The sequence below is a fragment of the Malania oleifera genome, chromosome 13, assembly GCF_029873635.1.
Source record: "Malania oleifera isolate guangnan ecotype guangnan chromosome 13, ASM2987363v1, whole genome shotgun sequence".
Lineage (NCBI taxonomy): Eukaryota > Viridiplantae > Streptophyta > Magnoliopsida > Santalales > Ximeniaceae > Malania > Malania oleifera.
Window position 1 is genome coordinate 70,360,897 of NC_080429.1, and position 20,300 is coordinate 70,381,196.

Sequence of the window (20,300 nt, forward strand, 5' to 3'; positions counted from 1 at the left end):
AGATGGTGGAATTGTCTTCTTTATTATCTTTACTGAATGGGATTAACCTTTCTTTGGGGAGGGATGCTCGTTCTTGGTCTTTGGGTTCTCAGGAGTGTATTCTTGCAAATATTTTGTTCAATTCTTGGTTCGTTCTAATCCCTCTTTTCCACTCTTACCATATTATTTGGAAGGCCGAGGTTCCCCCAAAAATTAAGGCTTTCACTTGGTTGTTCATGCTTAATAAAATAAATACTAATAACTTGTTGCAAATCAGGAGACCTTTGAAGGCTCTCTCCCCCAATGTATATGTGCTCTGTTACAAGAACTCCGAGACAGTTTCTCATCATCTTTTGCACTGTGATGCTTGGAGGATTTGGAATAAGTGTTTTGGTATTATGGGAGAGAGTTGGGTTATTTGATGGAAGACTTGTTAGCCATTTCTTTCACAGGATTTGGAAGGAGGAGGATAAGGCAGCTTTATGGAAGTGTGGGGGTGTTTGCAGTTTTATGGGGGATGTGGCTGGAGCATACTGCATGGATATTCTCTGGGAAGAAATTAAATTGGGTGCTGGTTTGGGATAAAATCCAGTATTTGGCCTCATTATGCTGCATTGGTTATGGAAATTTCGGAGGGATTTGTTTCCAGGAGTTGCAAAGAGATTGGAAAAACATGCTGACTTGTTGATCTTCTCTTTTTGTCATTTTTAGTTGTTATTTTCTTCCTGGTTTGTTCCAGATCTTTTTTCAAGAGATATCTCATTCTCCCTTGTGTTACTTTCCCTATTAATGAAATTTTATTTTGCTGTAAAATTTTTTTACCCTTGTGAGAAAGATGATATGATTTCCATGAAAAGATACTAATTGGATATGTCATCATGAATTAATTTAACCTATTTACTTATAATTTTGTTTCAGGTGCAATTTCATGAACTTTGCTAAAAATATTCGCTGCCTAAAATGCCAAGAAGATGGCCCAAAAAAAGTTGGTGCTGATGATGTTGAAATGAAGAAAGGAGATTGGATCTGTCGAGAGTAAGTTCCCAACTACTCTACCTGCTAGTCTTCCTTATATCATTCAATCCTCATCATCCCTGTTCTTGTGGAAAGCACTCACCTTTTTAGTTATGAATAATTGAAGATTAAAATTTTGATTCTGTGATTGAGGAATAGGAAATTCTTGTTTGATTTTTGATTTTTTTATCCTTGTTTTGTTAACAGAAAGGAAACATGTTTAATTCATGTCCCTAAACATTAATGTTCATAAAAAATTACATAAGGAATATCTGGCAATAGACAGACATACTTAAATTATTAGTCTGTTATGTGTATTTACTTATTTTCTTGAATAATTTGCTTTTTTGGAAAAAAAATAAAAATCAGAGAATTCCATTTTTACTATTTATCTACAAGGATGCTATTGATAACTAATAGCGCCGACCTCAAACCTCTCTGTGAATGTGAGTTTCTAGTTAGCTTATTAGCAGAGGTAATTTCCTACTATTTTAAGAATTCCCTGCATATTTAGAATTTCTATATTCAGATTTATCATTTTTATTTTATTTTATGGGAATAATGGAGGCTCCATGGTCATTGGGAAGCATGTACCAAATACAAGTCTTATAATCTTGTACAATTAGAAGTTTTGGCATCTTGCGTTAAAACGTTGGGTGTATATTGCTAAACTAAGTCTGATGGGATTTTAGGAACAGTGAATTTGCATTTCAGAAATATTTTTCAAATGAGCCCACAGTTCCTTCCTATTCTGAACACTATTGGAAGCATGCAGTACTGTAACTCAACACTGATTCTCATCTATTTGGATGCATAGAGACATATCCTGCTTATACTTTCTTACATCATGAACATTTATAATATTTGGGTTATTACCCACCCAAACTCTTGCTGCTATTTCATCCCTTCCATAACTGTGCATAATAACCCAGCTCTTTTATAAAGCATTTTGTAACCTCATCAAATTAATAGGTTTAATTTTGTTTCAAGCAGTCCAACCAACTGTAGAAGTATTTTGCAAATGAGCCCACTTTTCCTTCCTAGATTGCACATACATGCTCTCCTACGTCAAGAGAGATTGAAAACTGAGGTGTAGCCCCAAGAGAAGGGGGGTGTGAATTGGGTTTTTAAAATTTTCTTTTAATTCTTTGCGAGAGTTCTTAACCCCTTATTAATTCAGCAATCACACAACCAAACCTTATTTCTTTACAACCGTACAATTTAAACAAAACCTAATATAAGTAAACCAATATTCAAACAATCCTCCAATCAACTTTAAAGTAAACTACCAAAAGCACCAACTCAAGATATAATATGCGACTCTATGGCATTTTTCGAATTTAAAGTATTTGTTTTTTTGCAGCTCCGTGTATGTAAATTTATGTAAGCCCTGTGGTTAATGCAAGCCCTGTGGATAATTGATTACTCAATATGAAGCCCAACACTCTTTCCAAGAATTTAGACTTTAAACAAACTTTCAGTTTAAAGAGTCTTTGGGTGTTTCATCAATCAACGTACTTCCTTACGGTTTCCGCAAAGTTTGGATAAACCAACGTACTCCCTTTCTGTTTCCGTTAGCCCAAAAACAATTTAAACTTCACTTTATTTAATTTCCAAACTCCATAGTATTTATGATTAGGAATTTAAAACATCCATGCAGTTTATATGTATGCTGAAAATTAAAGAGAGTAAAGGAAAGAGAGAGACGCCGGGTTTTTACGAGGTTCGGCTTATCCCCAGCTTATGTCCTCGCCTTTGGCAAACCACCAAAGGATTCCACTATACCAGTTCCTTTTCGGGCGGAACAACACCATTACACACTCCTTCAATAGGCTAGAGCCCGTCTCTCCAAGTGATACCCCTTACTCGGTCACTCCTTCAATTAGGCTAGAGTGTGCCTCTCCAAACGATATCCTCTCGTTTGGTCCAACGATTCAAGCACTTGAACCGTCAATCAATCTACAAGACAAGATTCAAAAGAAGGTGTACAAGAAATGCTCTCAAAAGAGCTGATAGTACAAATTCAATCTATATACTTCAAAGTAATTCAAATATGAAACTTAGATTGAAGCTCAAGAGAGTGTATCACTAAATAGTTCTTTCAATGATTGAAAGAATTCAGAATTGTAGCACAAGATTGGGGATTTAGAATCAGCAAAGCCTTAGAAAATTTTGTGCACAAGATGAGAGTGAGAGAGCCTTTGAGTGTTGAGAGCAATTGAGAGAGTTTGAATGCTGAATTTTATTCTTGGTGTATAAATTCATTGGTCTTGAGGGTATTTATAGATTTAGAAAAGTGTCTAACTTGATTCCCAAGTTTACTTGGAATAGTATCCAAGTTTTGAACAGGTTTGAGCCCCAAACAATCTACAACAACAACAAAACCAAGCCTTAGTCCCACTAAGTGGGGTTGGCTGTGTGAATCCTTTTCCGCCAATTTATGCGATCATGGACCATTTCTTTTGATAGATTCAAACATATTAAATCCTTACTCACTATCTCCTCTTAAGTTATTTAGGTCTACCCCTACCCCTTCTACTGCCCCCCACAGTAACTAAGTCACTCTTCCTCACAGGTGCACTATAAGGCCTACATTGCAAGTGTCCATACCATCTGAGTCGTCCTTCCCTTATCTTATCTTCTATAGGAGCTACACCTAACTTACCATGAATATGTTCATTCCTTAGTTTATCTTTCAATGTTATATCACTCATCCATCTAAGCATCCTCATCTCGGCAACTTTTACTTTTTGGATATTATGTTTCTTCGTCGCCCAACATTCTGATCCATATAGCATAGCTGGTCTTATAGCTGTCCTATAAAACTTCACTTTCAATTTTAAGGGTATTCTACGATCACATAGAACACTTGAAGAACTTCTCCATTTTACCCAACCTGCTTTAACTCTATGCATTACATCATCTTCAATTTCTCCTTCAGCTTGCATAATAGATCCAAGGTATCGAAATCTACAAGTGCTATTTATTTCTTCATCATCAAGTTTAACTTTGTCTCCTATATTCCTCCTATCATTACTAAAATTACTTTTCATATATTCTGTTTTATTTTTACTTATCTTAAAGCCTCTAGATTTCAAAGCTTCTCTCCATAATTCTAACTCAGCCTCTACTCCATCCCTAGTTTCGTCAATTAATACAATATCATCTGCAAACAACATACACCATGGAGCCTCCTTTTGAATACTCTTAGTCAATTGGTCCATCACTAAAGCAAAAAGATAAGGACTCAAAGCAGATCCTTGATGTACACCTATGGTAATTGGAAATTCTCTAGTTTCTCCATCTATAGTCTTTACACTAGTCATTACTCCATCGTACATATCCTTAATGACATTGGTATACCTACAACATACACCCTTTTTTTCTAAAACCCACCATAGAACTTCCCTAGGTATCCTATCATATGCTTTCTCAAGGTCAATAAATATCATATGCAAGTCCCTCTTCTTTTCCCTAAACTTTTCCATTAATCTTCTTAAAAGATAAATAGCTTCTGTGGTAGATCCCCCAGGCATAAAACCAAATTGATTTTCTGAGATCTTTGTTAGAACCTTAATCTTTGTTCAACTACTCTTTCCCATAGTTTCATTGTATGACTCATAAGTTTAATTCCACGATAGTTATTACAATTTTGAATATCTCCTTTATTTTTGTATATAGGTATTAAAGTGCTTTTCCTCCATTCATCTGGCATTTTCTTAGTTTTTACAATTGTATTAAATAGATTAGTTAACCATATAATTCCGTTATCACCCAAGCATTTCCAAACTTCAGTTGGGATGTTATCTGGTCCTATAGCTTTCCCATTTTTCATCTTTTTTAGTGCAAACTTAACTTCGTTAACTCTAATTTTTCGAATAAATCTTATATTTTTAGTCTTTTCCTCATTTGACAATTCTAAATTTAAGCCTTCTATTTGGTTTTCGTTAAACAACTTACTAAAGTAACTTCGCCATCTTTCTTTAATATCTTCGTCCTTAACCAAGACAATATCATCCTCACTTTTTATACATTTTACATTTCCTAAGTCCTTGTTCTTCCTTTCTCTAGCTTTAGCAAGTTTAAATATATCTCTTTCCCCTTCTTTTGTACCTAATCTATCATATAAACTATTAAATGATCTATATTTAGCTTCACTAACGGCCCGTTTTGCATCTTTTCTTGCCTCCTTATATTTTTCAAAGTTATCGCTGTTTCTACATTTTTGGCACGTTTTATACCAAATTCTTTTTGTCTTTATGATTTTTTGTACATCTTTATCCCACTACCAACTTTTTTTGCTATTTGAGAATCTTCCCCTTGATTCGCCTAAAATCTCTTTTGCTATCTTTTTAATTGAGCTAGCTAATCTATTCCAAAGAGTATTTGAATCTATCCCATCCTCTAAGGTCCAATCCCCATCTTTGATCATTTTATCTTTAAATTTTATTATATTTTCTCATTTTAGGTTCCACCATCTAGTTCTCCTACACTGGTTTATTTTATCCTTTTTCTTCCATTTTTTAATGCATATATCTAACACTAAGACTCTATGTTGTGTGGTTAGACTTTCACCTGGAATAACTTTACAATCCTTGCATGATACACGATCTACCCTCCTAGTTAAAAAAAAATCTATTAGACTTCTATTTTGTCCACTTTTAAAGGTTATTAAGTGTTCTTATCTCTTCTTAAAGCAAGTATTCATTATACTAAAATCATATGACGTAGCAAAATCTAAGATCATACTCATTTTTGTCTACATATCCATATCCTCTATGTATCATTTCATAATTTTTATTATCTCTTCCAACGTGTACATTCAGATCTCCTCCTATAAATATTTTCTCAGTCCCTGGTATGGCTTGTATAATACTATCCATATCTTCCCAAAATTGTCTCTTAAGATTTTCTGCTAAGCCAACATGAGGAGCATAAGCACTAATGATATTTATTATCTCTTGTCCTAATACCATTTTGATTTTTATAATTCTATCCCTTACTCTAGTTACATCCACAACGCTATCTTTTAAGTTTTTGTCTATAATAATGCCTACTCCATTCTTATGTTTTTCTTTTCTAGTGTACCAAAGTTTAAAACCTGATTTATCGATTTCTCTAACTTTCTCCCCCACCCACTTAGTTTCTTGAAGGCAAATTATATTAATTCTTCTTCTAATCATTGTATCCACAATTTCCATGCTTTTACCCATATGTGTCCCTATATTCCAAGTTGCTAATCTAATCCTAGTTTCCTGAACTAATGTCTTTACCTGCCCACGTCCAGAATGATGCAAGAACCCTCGCATATTTGACACTGTACCCGGGCGCCAACACCGCGCGTCACTTCGGTTCGACGACCTAGCCCACCCTCGCCCACTTTTCGCTACACTCGGGTGGTTCAAGTGCAACGCGTCGCTCGTAGGGGACGCCCCAACAAATATTCAGTAAGGATTCATATCATAGTGATCTGACAAATTTTACGCTGGCTGTCAGCTACCTAACACAACCCTCCTCCTTAACCCGGGCTTGGGACCGGCTGTGTGTGAAAAAATTAGGACATTTAAGTGCATCACAGCCCCAAACAATCTATTTTTCAAAAATATGTCTGTTATAAAATTTAAAATATGTCGCGTGGCAGTAGCCTGAGAGCTTTTAGTTAGCCGCCTGCTAATAAATTACACAGTTAATTTTCACAGGTAGTAGGGTGGCAGTCGCCTGTCACCTTGTGGTCAGGCGGCTGTCACTTAAATTCCCTGTTTTAAAAAATAGGCAGAAGGGTGACAGTAGCCTGATGAAACCTGGACAGGCTTCTCAGTTTGCATAGTCAGGTGCTTGTCAAGGTCTAGACAGTAGCCTGATGACCTTCTGTCTGTGTATTTTAAAAACCTATAAAATGTCAGCCTACTGACAATATTCAGTTAGGCTCCTATTAGGTAAAAAATTTGGTTTTTAAAATATTTTTGTATTCACTCTCTTTGCTTCTCAATTCTTGGAATATCAATTTGTTCTCTTTGAAAAACATGTTCCAAGTTTTAAAATTAAGGTCTCTCAGTTTTTTAATGCCTAATGAGCTTCAAAATGAAATTTCATACTTTGAATATACTTGAAGTACTTACAATACATGTCCTATTGTTTCTCTTCATTTCTTGAGCTCTTTGAGAATCTTGATGAAATCGTTGCTTTGAGTTCTTTTAAATCCCGAGCTTCATTTTTCCTTGAGCTTCCAATATTGATCACTTGAATTTTATATGAGCTTTCAAAAGATGTTCCTTGATCATATGAAGTATGCTAGGCTTCAATATCTATTTTACCTGAAATATCACAACTTTGAAGAATATTAAATAACCTTACTTTGTTATCATCAAAATTAAGAAGTCATAAGCCTTGTTTAGGCCAACAGAGATTAACACACAATTTCCTGCCTGCAACTATGCTGTTTTTGTTAAAAAAATATGATTATGTAAACTATAATGATAATCGATAGTACTAATCTAATTATTTATTTACTTTAATAAAAAGTGAAAGATATTTTAATCTATGAATAAATTACATCATATAAATAGTATTAAATATTTTCTTTATTTTATTTTAATTTTTTATAAATTACTCAAAATCCTAGTGGGACTTAAGGCTTGTTGTTGTGTTGTTGTTATCATCGTAAAATCCTAAACGTAGGGATGTGAGAGATGATTTTGAGCTTCCCAAAAACTCCATGTGATATTAAATATATGATATTTTTAGTATTGCACTTATTTAGAATGATGATTTTATAAGCTTAAATTGTTAAATGGAAGGCATTAACTTTATAATGATTTGAATATCCTATACTTGCTTGCTTTGTGATATGCAATTTATATACCCTACATACTAAAAACTTGCCACAGAAGCATTTTTTTTTTTTTAAATTATTTTGATTTCAAATTATACATAATCATGTATTTTAGTATTTCCCAAAGTTTCGTTGTAAATTTCCATATAAATTCCGTCATTTCTATAAATAAAAACCGAATCAAAATTTTGGTCGATGTTTTTGTTTCCATTGAAATTGAAATATAAGTCCTTGGTTATGAGTGATTTTCTTTGGTCAGGTGCAGAGGAGAGCAGAGATCATTTTTTTTAAGTGGGCGGTGGTGTGTAGGTTGAAGGAAGGAGCGTCGATCTGGGTAATTTGGTGTCTAAAAATGTTGCCCTTTTCTCTAATGTTTATGGCAGTTTCCCTTGGAGGTGGATTCCTTTTGGTATGAAGTAATAGAAAGTAAATATGGCATACAGTGTGATGGTTTGGATGCTAAGTTGGAATTTAGAAGTTCTTTAGGGAGTCCTTGTAGTTTCATTTCGCAGGTTTATCCTTTTTTCTTCCTCAAAGAAAGTTCCAATCGGGCTGAGGTAATCCTATTAGGTTTTGGGAAGACGTTTGGTTTGCTCTGTGTGTGTGTGTGTGTTTTTTTTTTTTTTTTTGGGTGGGGGTTGGGGGTTGGTGGGGTAAGCATTATCCTGTTCCTTTGCTCAATTGTATCGTCTTTCTACATGTCGCAACTTTGTGATTTCTTCACCTTTTATTATTGAGTGGGATTTTTTTTTTCTTGGGATTTCATTGTAGAAGGGTCTTAAATGATAAAGAAGTGGGGCAGTGTTCTTCTTTGCTCATTGAGATGGAAGGATTCCATATATTTAGTAGGAATGATGGTTGAGTTTGGCCTTAGGATTTATGGGGGAAATATATAATATATAAAATATTTTTTGTCAGCAAAGAAGAAGATTTCATTAAAGAGGCAGGAATTTTCAAAAAGGATAATAAGAAATCCTCCTAATAAAAAAAATAAAAATAAAAATAGAAAAGAAACAAAACAACCAAAACAAATTTATATCTCTTGAGCTGAATTTTTGATTGGAAAATTTGTTTGGTCAAGGTTGCTCTTCAAGGACAAGAGTTAAAGAATAGGCTGCAACACAATGTTCGTGGAGGACAATAATCCCGAGAGTTCTTGCAGTTTTTGAGAAAGTTTGAAGATTAACTTAGAGTGGTTGATATATGCTCAAGAATTGGGGGTTCTATTTTCTTTTTCATAGAATCCAAGACTTTTGAATTCTCAGTTGAGGAGGGTGGTTCTTATTTCATGTTACGCATTTTTGAGCGAAATCGATACTCTCTCCGATTAGTTTGCATGGGCAAAGAGAGTGCAAAACGTTTGCTAGCTATTGTGGAGGAGCTAATGTCCAATGTAATTCCTAGTAATTTTGCAGAAACATTCAGAGATGGTGAGAAAGTATTTATTTTGCAGTTGGGATCCAATGCACATGGTTGTTTTTTAATGATCTCAGAACTTAAACATGGCCGTCGGAAAGGATTTCTGGTGGTTCTAGAAGGAAAACTGGGCTGTGGGTGGAGAGGGTTTGGATTTCATCTACAGAAAGCCATTGCTCCTAAGACGTTAGCCAACAAACAAACATCCCAATCTACACTTAAACTCACAGGGGAGAATTCCAAAACTTTTATGTTGGTAGTGGTGGAGGGTGTCGGAGAGATGATGGTGGTAGCAAGAATGGAAAGCAATTAATGCCATATTCTCAAAATTCAAAATTGAGAAATCATAGCCACGATATACGTGATTTAGGTACTGGGAAGGAACAAGCAAAATCAAAGGCTAATGTTTCGGTGGAAAAAACTGAGAACGTTTGTGGTAACACAAACTCTTATGTATCTCTAAATATAAGACTCATATTGCATAGTGGGCCGGATGGAGAATGGGAGGTAATATGGTCCAAAGTTACTCATGCTCAGGAAGTCGGTTGTACAAAGAAGATAAAGGAAAACCATAAAATTTTTAAGCCCAAAGCTCCCTTCAAGCCAAAGCACATACCTAATCCCTAGCCCATCTCAGTCTAGCAGTCCAAACCAACACAAGCCCTTCAAAACAATAAGACCCAGAATCCAGAATCGTTATCTTTAGCCTTGGGGAGTTCAGTGAGAAGGGGCGATGTTGTGGTTCTCGATTCGAAGCGATCTGAAGTTGATCACCGAAGCGCATCGATGCTAGCCCAGTCGATGAAATCTTCTGATGACACCGGGACTGACAATATCGGCACCGATGAGACTGATACTGAGCTCTTAGGCTCCGACGAGACCATACGGAGCACTTAGGCTATGATGAGGCCGATAAAGAGTGCCTTGGCACCAGTGAGTCAGCAAACACATCCGATGGTGAGGAAAACTTGCAGTGAGACATCCAATTGATTCTTCAAGAACATTCCGGCAATATTTTCAATTAGTAGGGAAATTCTGAGCAGTGGGTGCTTGAGCTGCAAGATGGAAGAAGAGTTGCAGTTCCAATTCAGATTTCTTTGCCACCTAGTGAAGTCACAGAGGGTTTGGAAGAGCAAAACAAATTGTCCTTGGTTCCGTTTGCAGATATTTTGGAGGTGTTACCAGCTCAGTTTGATCGGAATGATGTACTTTTGGAGGATTAGGCCTCAGACAATGATACAGAGGTTGCTGAGCTACCTAACGAGAGGGGTTTGTCACCTTTAGCAGTGGAACCACTAGCCTATTCTTTACCCTTGACTATGGAAGGACAGGAAGTTGTGGATGTGGAGAGTCCAGTGAGGGAAGTACCTTATTCCAAGTGGTTCCAAAGAAGATTTAAAGGGTTTGACAAATTTCTAGGCATGGCCTTACAAGATTTGGAAAATCAAGTAACCACTTTTTTGCTAGTTGTTGAGGCTGAATTACACCGTAGGGCAACTTAGGAAAAAAATGCACGTGACTTGAAGAGAACTGGTGCGAAAGGTTTAAGAGAACTGAAAGGTTTATTCAGTTCAATTAGTTATGGTTCTACTTCATCTAGGTGCAGTGGTATTAATAGGGAGCGGGCTCTCTCTGTTTCTAAATGACTCTGAAGATACTTTCATGGAATGTCAGAGGATTGAATGAGGTTGAGAAGAGGCTTCAAATTTGTAATTTGTTGTGTACATGGAAACCTGATATTGTATGTTTGCAAGAGACTAAACTTGAATGGATTGCTAGAGGAATTGTCCGAAGTATATGGAGTTGTCCATATGTAGACTGCTTGTACTTGGGTTCAGAAGGTGCTTCTGGAGGTTTTGTCCTTATGTGGGATTGAAGGGTAGTGGAAAAGGTGGAGGAAGTAGTGGGGTATTTTTCTATTTCATGCAAATTTTAAAATGTCAATGATCAATTTTAGTGGGCTTTCACAGGTGTTTATAGGCCAAATTTGAACAGGAGGCATAGGAAAATGTGGGAGGAGCAGACAGGGCTGATTAGTTGGTGGGATTCGCAATGGTGCCTAGGAGGTGATTTTAATATAATTTGCTTCCCATTAGAAAGACTAGGGGCTGTAAGTTATACTCGGGCTATGCATGAATTTTTGGATTTTATCTCTTTTTATGGGCTGATGGATATATCTATGGAAGGAGGCCTTTACACCTGGTCCAATTCTTCCTCCGCTTCTAGAATAGATCAATTTCTTCTCTCTCCATTCTTGGCGGATCACTTCACTCAATTTTCACAGAGAAGGCTGCCCAAAATACTTTCTGATCACTACCCAATTCTGTTGGAGGGGCGGAGTCATCGGACAGGTAGAACTCCTTTTCGCTTTGAAAATATGTGGTTGAGGGTTGAGAACTTTGTTGATAAAGTGAAGGAGTGGTGGGCATCCTATTCGTTCCAAGGAAATCCTAGTTTCATACTAGCTAAGAAATTGCAGCATTGAAGTTGGATTTAAAAAAGTGGAACGAGGCGGAATTTGGGAATGTCACTGTTAAGATACAGCAACTTTGGAACAAATTGAATGACTTGGATGTTAGAGAGGAAACTCATCCTTTAATAACTGAGGAAAAGTTAGAACAAGCTACTCTCCGCACCAATATTGAAAAGCTCACTCTTTTGGAAGAGATTAGTTGGAGGCAAAAGTCTAGGGTGCTACATTGGAAGGAGGGGGATGCAAATACCAAAATTTTCCATAGAATGGCTAATTCTAATAGAAGAAATAATGGTATTGAGAGCCTTGTGGTTGATTGTGCCTTGTCTTCCGATCAAGGTATGATTGTTGATTACATCACTCAATTTTTCATGAATTTATACTCCGAGCAACAAATTAGTCGATCATTCCCAGGAATCTTAGTATTTCCAAGAATATCCGGTGATAATGCAGATTGGCTAGATAGACCATTTGAGGAGGCGGAAATTTTTGATGTCATACAAAATTTTAATGGTGATAAATCGCTTGGACCAGATGGATTTACAATGGCTTTCTTCCAAGCTTGCTAGGGGATTCTCAAACCTGATCTTATGGTTGTGTTCCATCATTTTTTTTGCTAAAGGCTAGTTTGAGAAAAGCCTGAATGCTACTTTCATCACTCTCATTCCTAAAAAAAATGGAGCAGTTGAAGTAAAGGATTTTCGCCCTATTAGTCATGTTGGGGGGGTTTTATAAGATCATTGCTAAGGTCTTTGCCACCAGACTTCGCACGGTTATGGAAGATATAATTTCAACTTCACAGAATGCTTTTGTGAGGAACAGGTAGATTCTTGACCCTGTTCTTATTACTAATGAATGCCTTGATAGTAGATTGAAAACTGGGGTGCCAGGGCTACTTTGCAAATTAGACTTTGAGAAGACTTTTGATCGTGTAAATTGGGGTTTTCTTATGCAGTTACTTGAACGGGGTGGGTTCTCTGCCAAATGGAGGCGGTGGATTTTCTTTTGTATATCTACAGTTCGTTTCTCCCTTCTGATAAATGGTACTCCTTGTGGGTTTTTTGAGAGCTCTAGGGGGTTGAGACAAGGTGACGCATTGTCTCCTTTGTTGTTTGTCTTGGTTATGGAAGCCCTGGGTAGAATGTTGGATAAAGCTGTCCATGATGGTCACATGTCAGCCTTTGGTGTGGGGCGTATAGAGGGAAGAGCTTTGGTGGTATCTCATCTTCTCTTTGCGGACGATACTCTAATTTTTTGTGATGTTGATCTGGATCAGATTTTGTTTCTCCGTGTGACACTTATGTTGTTTGAGGCGGTCTCTGGTTTAAAGATAAATTTGGGCAAGTCAGAGTTGGTTCCTGTTGGTATGGTGTTTAATTTTGACTTATTCTTGCACGTCCTTGGCTGTAAACAAGGTATCTTCCTATGGAATATTTGGGTCTTCCTTTGGGAGCCAAATTCAAGGATAAGACAATATGGAACCCAATTTTGGAGAAGATAGAATGAAGGTTAGCAGGGTGGAAATGTTTGTACTTATCTAAGGGAGGTAGAGTCAAGTTAATTAAAAGTACTCTATCTAATTTACCCACTTACTTTCTATCTTTATTTCCTATTCCTGCTGCTGTGGCTAACCGTATTGAAAAACTTCACAGGAATTTTTTATGGGGTGGCATTGGTGATGAGCCAAAATTCCATTTGGTTAAATGGGATACTCTTTGCTCTCCCATTTCTTCGGGTGGTTTGGGGATAAGGAAGGTAAGACAGTTTAATGAAGCTTTGCTTAGGAAGTGGTTATGGAGATTTGGGATAGAGAAGGCTGCTCTTTGGAGGCAAGTGATCGAGGTGAAATACGGCTGTGAATGGGGTGGTTGGTGTAATAGGTCTGTTAATGGTCCACATGGTGTTGGCTTGTGGAAAAATATTAGTCAGGGATGGTCTTCTTTTTCTGGCCACATTCTATATGATATTGGAAATGGGTCTAAGGTGAAATTTTGGCAAGACCATTGGTGTGGTGAGACGTCTCTTGCAGTCAGCTATCCTGATTTGTATAGATTTTGCCTAGATAAAGAAGCTAGCATGGCTGAGCTTATGAAGCTTGATAATGGAGTCTTGTTTTGGGATGTAAGTTTCTTTAGGGGTATGCATCTTCGGGAATTAGAGGCCTTGACTGGGTTTATGGATACCATATATGGTGCATCGGTGAAGGGGTTCGGTGAGGATAAGATGTGCTGGAAATCTGATAGAGAGAAGGGCTTCTTGGTTAAAGGTTATTATGGTATTTTAATGGGCTCCAAAGATTGTGGCTTTCCTTGGAAAAGTATTTGGAAACATAAAATTCCATCTAGAGTAGCTTTTTCTGTTTGGACTGCTGCGTTCGGGAAATGCTTAACGATTGACAATTTACGAAAAAGAAAGGTTTGGATATTGGATTGGTGCTACATGTGCAAGTGTAATAATGAGACGGTTGATCATCATTTTATTCATTGTCTGGTTGCAATGGACTTGTGGGTTATGGTGTTGGGTTTGTTTGGAGTGAGCTGGGTTAATGCCACAATCTGTAGTGGGACTTCTAGCATGTTGGCAAGGCAGATTTGGTTGTTATCGAAATGGGTTTATTTGGTTGATTGTTTCTCATTGTTTATTGTGGTGTCTTTGGAAGGAGAGAAATAGTAGGTGTTTTGAAGATAAGGAAAGATCCATTTCGGACCTGAAGCTATTTTTCTTTACAACTTTGATGGATTGGTTGGCTGCTTTGCGAAACCAATCATTTTCTTCTGTTTTTGATTTACTAGATTCTTGTAATTTCTGTTTTTGATTTGTTTACCCTGTGTACACTCCTTGTGTACTTGGTGTTCATTTTTTATATCAATAAACTTATTACTTACTGTAAAAAAAGAAAATAACACCAATCAAATCAACAAAAAAAGACAGTCCCAGTGGATATCTGAGAGGCTCACTCCTTTAAAGCACCTAGAACCAGCACACCATAACAGAGCCAAGTAACAATTTATTTTTTTTTGCCCCCCATAACAACAACATACAGCTTCTTCCTGAAAAAAGTACATGCGTTATTTTTCAACCATAAACTCACAGCAATGCGAAAAAAGTGCATGTCCATAGTGCTACAAAATCCTTTTTCCTACCAAAACTGGAAAGGAAATTGCCAATAAGTTCTCCACCATATCTAGGCTAGCCCAAATTTCCTGATAAAACAAAAATGCTTATTCCACACTTTCCAAGCAAAATCACAGTGCAAAAACATATGAGAAGCTGTTTCTGGATTTTTAAAGCATAAAATGCATACCATTGGAGAAAGAGCCTTCAAAGATCTCCTACTTTGCAACAAGTTATGTGTTGACTCTATTAAGCACATCCAACGAAATAAGAACCTTAACTTTTGAGGGGATTATTCTTTTAATCTTTCCTTTCTCACCTTATTAAGGTTGATGTAGTCTTTCCACTCTATCAGGATATATAGGGGGCTAAAATTCCTTCTAAGGTAAATGTGTTTGTTTTGCTGGTGGCACTTAATAAAGTTAACACCAACAATGTGCTAAAGAGTAGGAGGCCTCTAAATCTGTCTCCTGATACTTGTTTCATATGTGGGAGTAGCTTTGAAGATGTGTCTCATTTGATTCTTCACTGTTCATTTTGCATGGCACTTGTGGAATATGCCTTTTGGAGTCATTGGTGAAGTTTAGGTTTGTCCAAAGAAGGTGGAGGAGTTCCTGTTTATTTCTTTTACTGATTTTGGGAAGGGTAAGGAATGAGGACATTAATAGGTTGTGGAGGTGTGCTGCATTATGGGGAATTTGACTGGAAAGGAATGCTAGAGTTTTTTGTTTTTGGAAAGGGATTATCAATAGGGCTTCTTTGAAATGGGGTGTGGTATTTGGCTTCTTTTTGGTTTATTATGCTGGCTGTTTAAGGGCTGCTGTCAGGATGTCAACCAGCTTTATTAAGTTTATATATATATTTTTCTTTTAATATGTTCAGAGTGATGACTTATTGCTCTCAGCTTATTTCTTCCAATAAAGCTTCTTTTTTTACTTAAAAAAATGCAGACAACTCATGGGCTCTATCATAGTGTTAGAGTCAACCACTAAGAGGTCTTCTTAACATTAAAGCTAATATAAGTATATATTCTGTCTTGGACCACACGTTAGTCAATGCAAGAGCTTAAGGGAGTATGCTTGATGAGGGAGACTAACAAGTGGATCGAGGTAGAGAAGTTGGTGTAGAGGCCTTGGGAGCAAGAGCTCTGTGCTTCGTAGTGTTGAGGAGTTTAGGACTGAAGAGGTTTTTAGGATGTAGTTGTAGATGGTGATGGCCATGGTTTGAATGTGCTTGAGGTGGGTAAGAAGTCTAGGTTTGATGGTTTTGGGTGAGTGGATGGTAATGAGGATGTATTGGAAGGCAATGGGAAAGGATTGGGAGTTAAGAACTGCTAGGAATTTCCACTCATATACAATTTGGCATCAGACATCAGATAGATAGGGAAGGGGAGGGGGAAATGGAAATAGAGCAGAAAATAGTCTGAGCTTCTATTTAGAGGCTCTCTTAGTGATAATCTTAAAATTGATGTTGAGGTCACATTTGGTTCGTGGGATGGAGTAGGGAAGGAATGTAATAGAAATGTCTAGGGATGGGTGCAGTTCTAAGGCAAATTATTGCACAAAAATTGGTGTTATTTTGATGAGATATGGAAGAGATGAGGAATGACCATTCTCAAATTTAAATGTAGGTGTGTCCATTCCTATGTTTTACATATTTGTTTGACTAACAACTTTTTTGCATGTCATTAGCCTTAAAATAATTCCCTCGTCTTTTATAAACCATTGCATGAATATAGCAAAGCTATTCTACTCCACAAGCCAATTGTAACCTATCCAAAAATTACAAAACAACGCACAACTAAAACTAAAATGTAATATATCCCCGAAATCATGATATAAAAAGAAATCAATTAAATTAATGCCTGCACTGAGTAGAGGTGTGGGGACATGCAGGTGTCGGATTGAATTACCTAATTTCCTTTATTTATTGATTGATTGGATATTACATTTCATTCTTTAGTTGTCAGTTGTTTTGTTATTTTTGGATTTAGGGCATGGTATTAAATAACGGCCGTTACGCTACGTAACAAAAAATTAGGTCTCCGATATCGTTACAGGCTGCATTAGCGGTGAGCAGAAAATTCACGTGGGTAACAGCCATTACGGAACCATAATGGCCCGTAACAGCTGTTACACTAATGTTACGGCACGTAACGTCCGTTACGACATGTTACAGCTGACAGCACCTTACACTACTGCATGCGTCCCTTATCTCCTCGAATCTGCTCCATTTTGTGTGTTTCTCCATCGTCTGGCTTAGATCTCCTCATTGGAAGCCTCCAAAGAACCAAAAAGCAGCTTCGAAGCCTTCGATTTGTTGTGCTCCGCAAGCTGAGTTCCCTCTTTCACTCAAATCACTCTTTGTCTCCTTCATATAGCTTCGATCTGCTGATCTGAACTTCGAAATCCCCAAAATCAGCTTCGATTTTTGCCTTGAAGGTGTTCAATTTTTCCCTCTTCGTCATTCGTCTCCTTCATCCAGCATAAGAACCCAAAAATCAGCTTCGAATCTTCGAAGCCTTTGATTCCTCCATTCGAATTTTAGTGTTATCATTGTCAGAGCCAATAATAGGGGCTCATGGTATTCTGTGGACAGTTTTTATGATTATTGAACCAGAATTTCTCATCAGTATCTCCTCTCTATTATCTTTTCCCTTCCCATTCTGTTTCTTTCCACTGTGCTGCATCATTGCCATTTTCCAAATTAACTTTGCTTTGGTTGCTGGATAAACACTAATTTACAGGAATCATTGGAGTCTTTTGAGGGAGACTTCAGAAAGACCTGGGAAAGGTCAATTCGTCCATTTTGTTATTCTGTTATTTATTAGTATCTTCATAGGTATTTTATTTTCAGTAATTTAGTTCTATCATTATTTTCAGTTCTTTTTAATTAGTTTGTAGGTTTTTTTATTAAGTCTCAAGTCTATGGATAAATATAATGGAAGTGAATTGAGTTCAGGGTTTCTCCCCTATCTGTGGGCATGCAAGTCCTCAGAATCTCTCTTTTCTTAGTTCTTTCCTTCACTATCCTTTTTGTTCTACAATCTAGATCTCTGGTCGTTAAGAAAGCTTTTTTGGCAATAGCCGCTTTTCTTTGTTTCCTTGCCATGCTATTTACATTTTTCCCATTTTCAAGCTACATTGTTATCAAATGCTTGCACTAAGTTTTTGGCCATTGTATTTCTAACTCTGACTGGTGTCATTTGCTTTTTGTTGCAGATGCAGTTTTATGAACTTCGCTAGAAATATCCGTTGCTTAAAGTGCAAAGCAGAAGGCCCCAAGAGAGTCAATAGTGATGACATTGAAATGAAGAAGGGAGATTGGAACTGCACCCAGTAAGTTTTCAGCTGTTTGGATGCTAAGAATTCCTTTGCATGCAGATGCATCCTCTTCATTGTCAATTTGGTGAACAAGCAACATATGTGTGAACCTTTGTCGATTAACAGTGCGAGTATGACCATAATTATATTATTTGTGTTTTTTTCCTGGCCAATTACTTTTTTGTTTGAATAGCTTAGTAATGATGGGATATAAAGGAATGGAAGGGGAGAAAAGGGAAATAAAAATATATGTTTGGCTATCTGGTAAAAAAATGAAATAACTATTTGGTTTTTTGATAGACATATGGATAATGGCAAAGAAATAATTATATTTTAGCTAGAAGAGGCTTGCTGCATGTTAGTCAATTTTTAACTAGAAACTTATGTTCTTTCCGATGGTAGATTTCAGGGTGTTTTCACAATGAAAGCAGACAGGAAGATTTTTCATTTTGAGAGACGAGTTTGGTCTGATGTGTGCATTTGGTAAAATCTGGAGGTAAATCATCTCTTTTGGTTTTAGGGGTGAATGAACTTCACTAGGTGAAGGATCAACTTCTAGTATTCCAGTCAGAAAAATCAGTTATCCATGGTAGGGAAGAAGTTGAGATTCCAAAATGGCGTTACTTCGATAAGATTCTTGGAAAATAATTTTGTAGAACTTATTCCTGTTGAAAAGATTTTTTGATTCTAGGAGAAGGTTCCAATGAGAAATCCAGATGGAGATGAGACATCTTGATGGTGGAAGTTCTGTAAACTGGATGAGATCTCCAATGGCCAGGAAGGAATAGCCTGCGGGATGGGCAATTGAAGTGCAAGGATGTGGGGTTCATTTGATATTATAAAGCTCAAAATCGGGCATCAGTGTTTCAGAGACTAGAAAATGAACCTTCATTTGTGGTTATCCTCGAGGCTGGGAATCAATTGGAAATGGAAGGGGGCTCAGTCGGGAGCTCTGGACAAGAGATGATGGACAAAAATGTTGCTGGAGAATCCAGTTGGAAGGAGTGATTTGTTGGGCAACAATCTTGGAGGAATTTCAATTTAAATCCTTGTGAGATATGCTGGATGTCAGAGAGAGTGAAGGAAGAGGATTGGGTGGGTTGGGACTGCATAATTGTTCAATGGGCCCTCTTGAATTAGGCCTGCCAGTGTTGGTGGAGTTAGCCAGTTAAAATGTTAATGATTGTTTTTTGGGCTGGTTGGTCCTAGGCCTAAAAGTAGGATTGTATGGGCTCCCCTAAAAGTAGATTGTATGGGTGGGGCAAGTGAATTGGACAAATTGGGTTGAGGCCAAAAGAATTTTGGTTGGGCTGTTATATTGAAGCCCCAAGACCAGGGAATTCAGAAACTTTATTGGCTACTGGAGGAGGAGTTGAACTCTTGGAAGATTGTTGGGGTGGAAGAAGCGGCGGTATGAGGAATGGTTTCTGAAGAGGGTCATACAGGAGAATGCAATGAGGCACAAGGAGGAGATAGCCTAAACTTCATATGCGATCTGGATAGGGTAGGTGGGAGAATGCAAGATTTCTTCCTGATGTTTTGCAGAGTCAAGGGGCTGGTGTTGATGAGTGTTCAAGGAATGGTGTGGAACTACTAGATCACAATATTGTAATGATAAGAGAAGTCAAAACAAGAGCATTTGAGGAGAAAGTGACAGATGCTATGGAACCAAATGGGAAGGAGGCAATGCTTAGGGATGCTGGACATAATTCTCCATTGACCCTAGAGTTCAGTGAGGAGGAGGATGGTGAGTTCAACAGCTTGAATGAATTGGAAAGAGGTCTCTTGCTGGATCGATTAATTAAAACCATGGGCTCGGATATGAATTTGTGAATAAGCTTTACAAGATAAATAGGCATCGAGCTCTGATATTGTGAACTGAGGGAATGTGATTTTCTGAATCAGATAGAGGGGTTGACAGTGGACTCTGAGTGGACCTCTAAGGATGCACAGGTGGTTGTCGCTAGTTGAAGGGAGTTACTGGCTCTGAAAGCTGTAGTCAAGGATGGCTCCTTGGCCATTGTTTTCTTTTGATTCGAATTCATCCCTTATGTTTCTAAGAGTAGTGTGGAGAGGGGTTTGGATAAATCCCTATTCCATGTAGTAGTTCAAATTTTTTTTTTTCTATGTACCAGGGGTGGGGGGGGGC

At 37.3% G+C, this 20,300-nt stretch overlaps 1 protein-coding gene across 1 annotated transcript in view; it reads left to right on the top strand.

Annotated features, from left to right (window-relative positions):
• Nucleotides 1–20,300, top strand: part of LOC131146858 (zinc finger protein VAR3, chloroplastic) — a 77,664-nt gene that overhangs the window by 39,032 nt on the left and 18,332 nt on the right. Inside the window, exons 4-5 of the mRNA XM_058096670.1 lie at nt 898–1,014; nt 18,050–18,166. Of these exons, the coding sequence (XP_057952653.1) occupies nt 898–1,014; nt 18,050–18,166 (234 nt within the window). The remainder of the gene's footprint in view (nt 1–897; nt 1,015–18,049; nt 18,167–20,300) is intronic.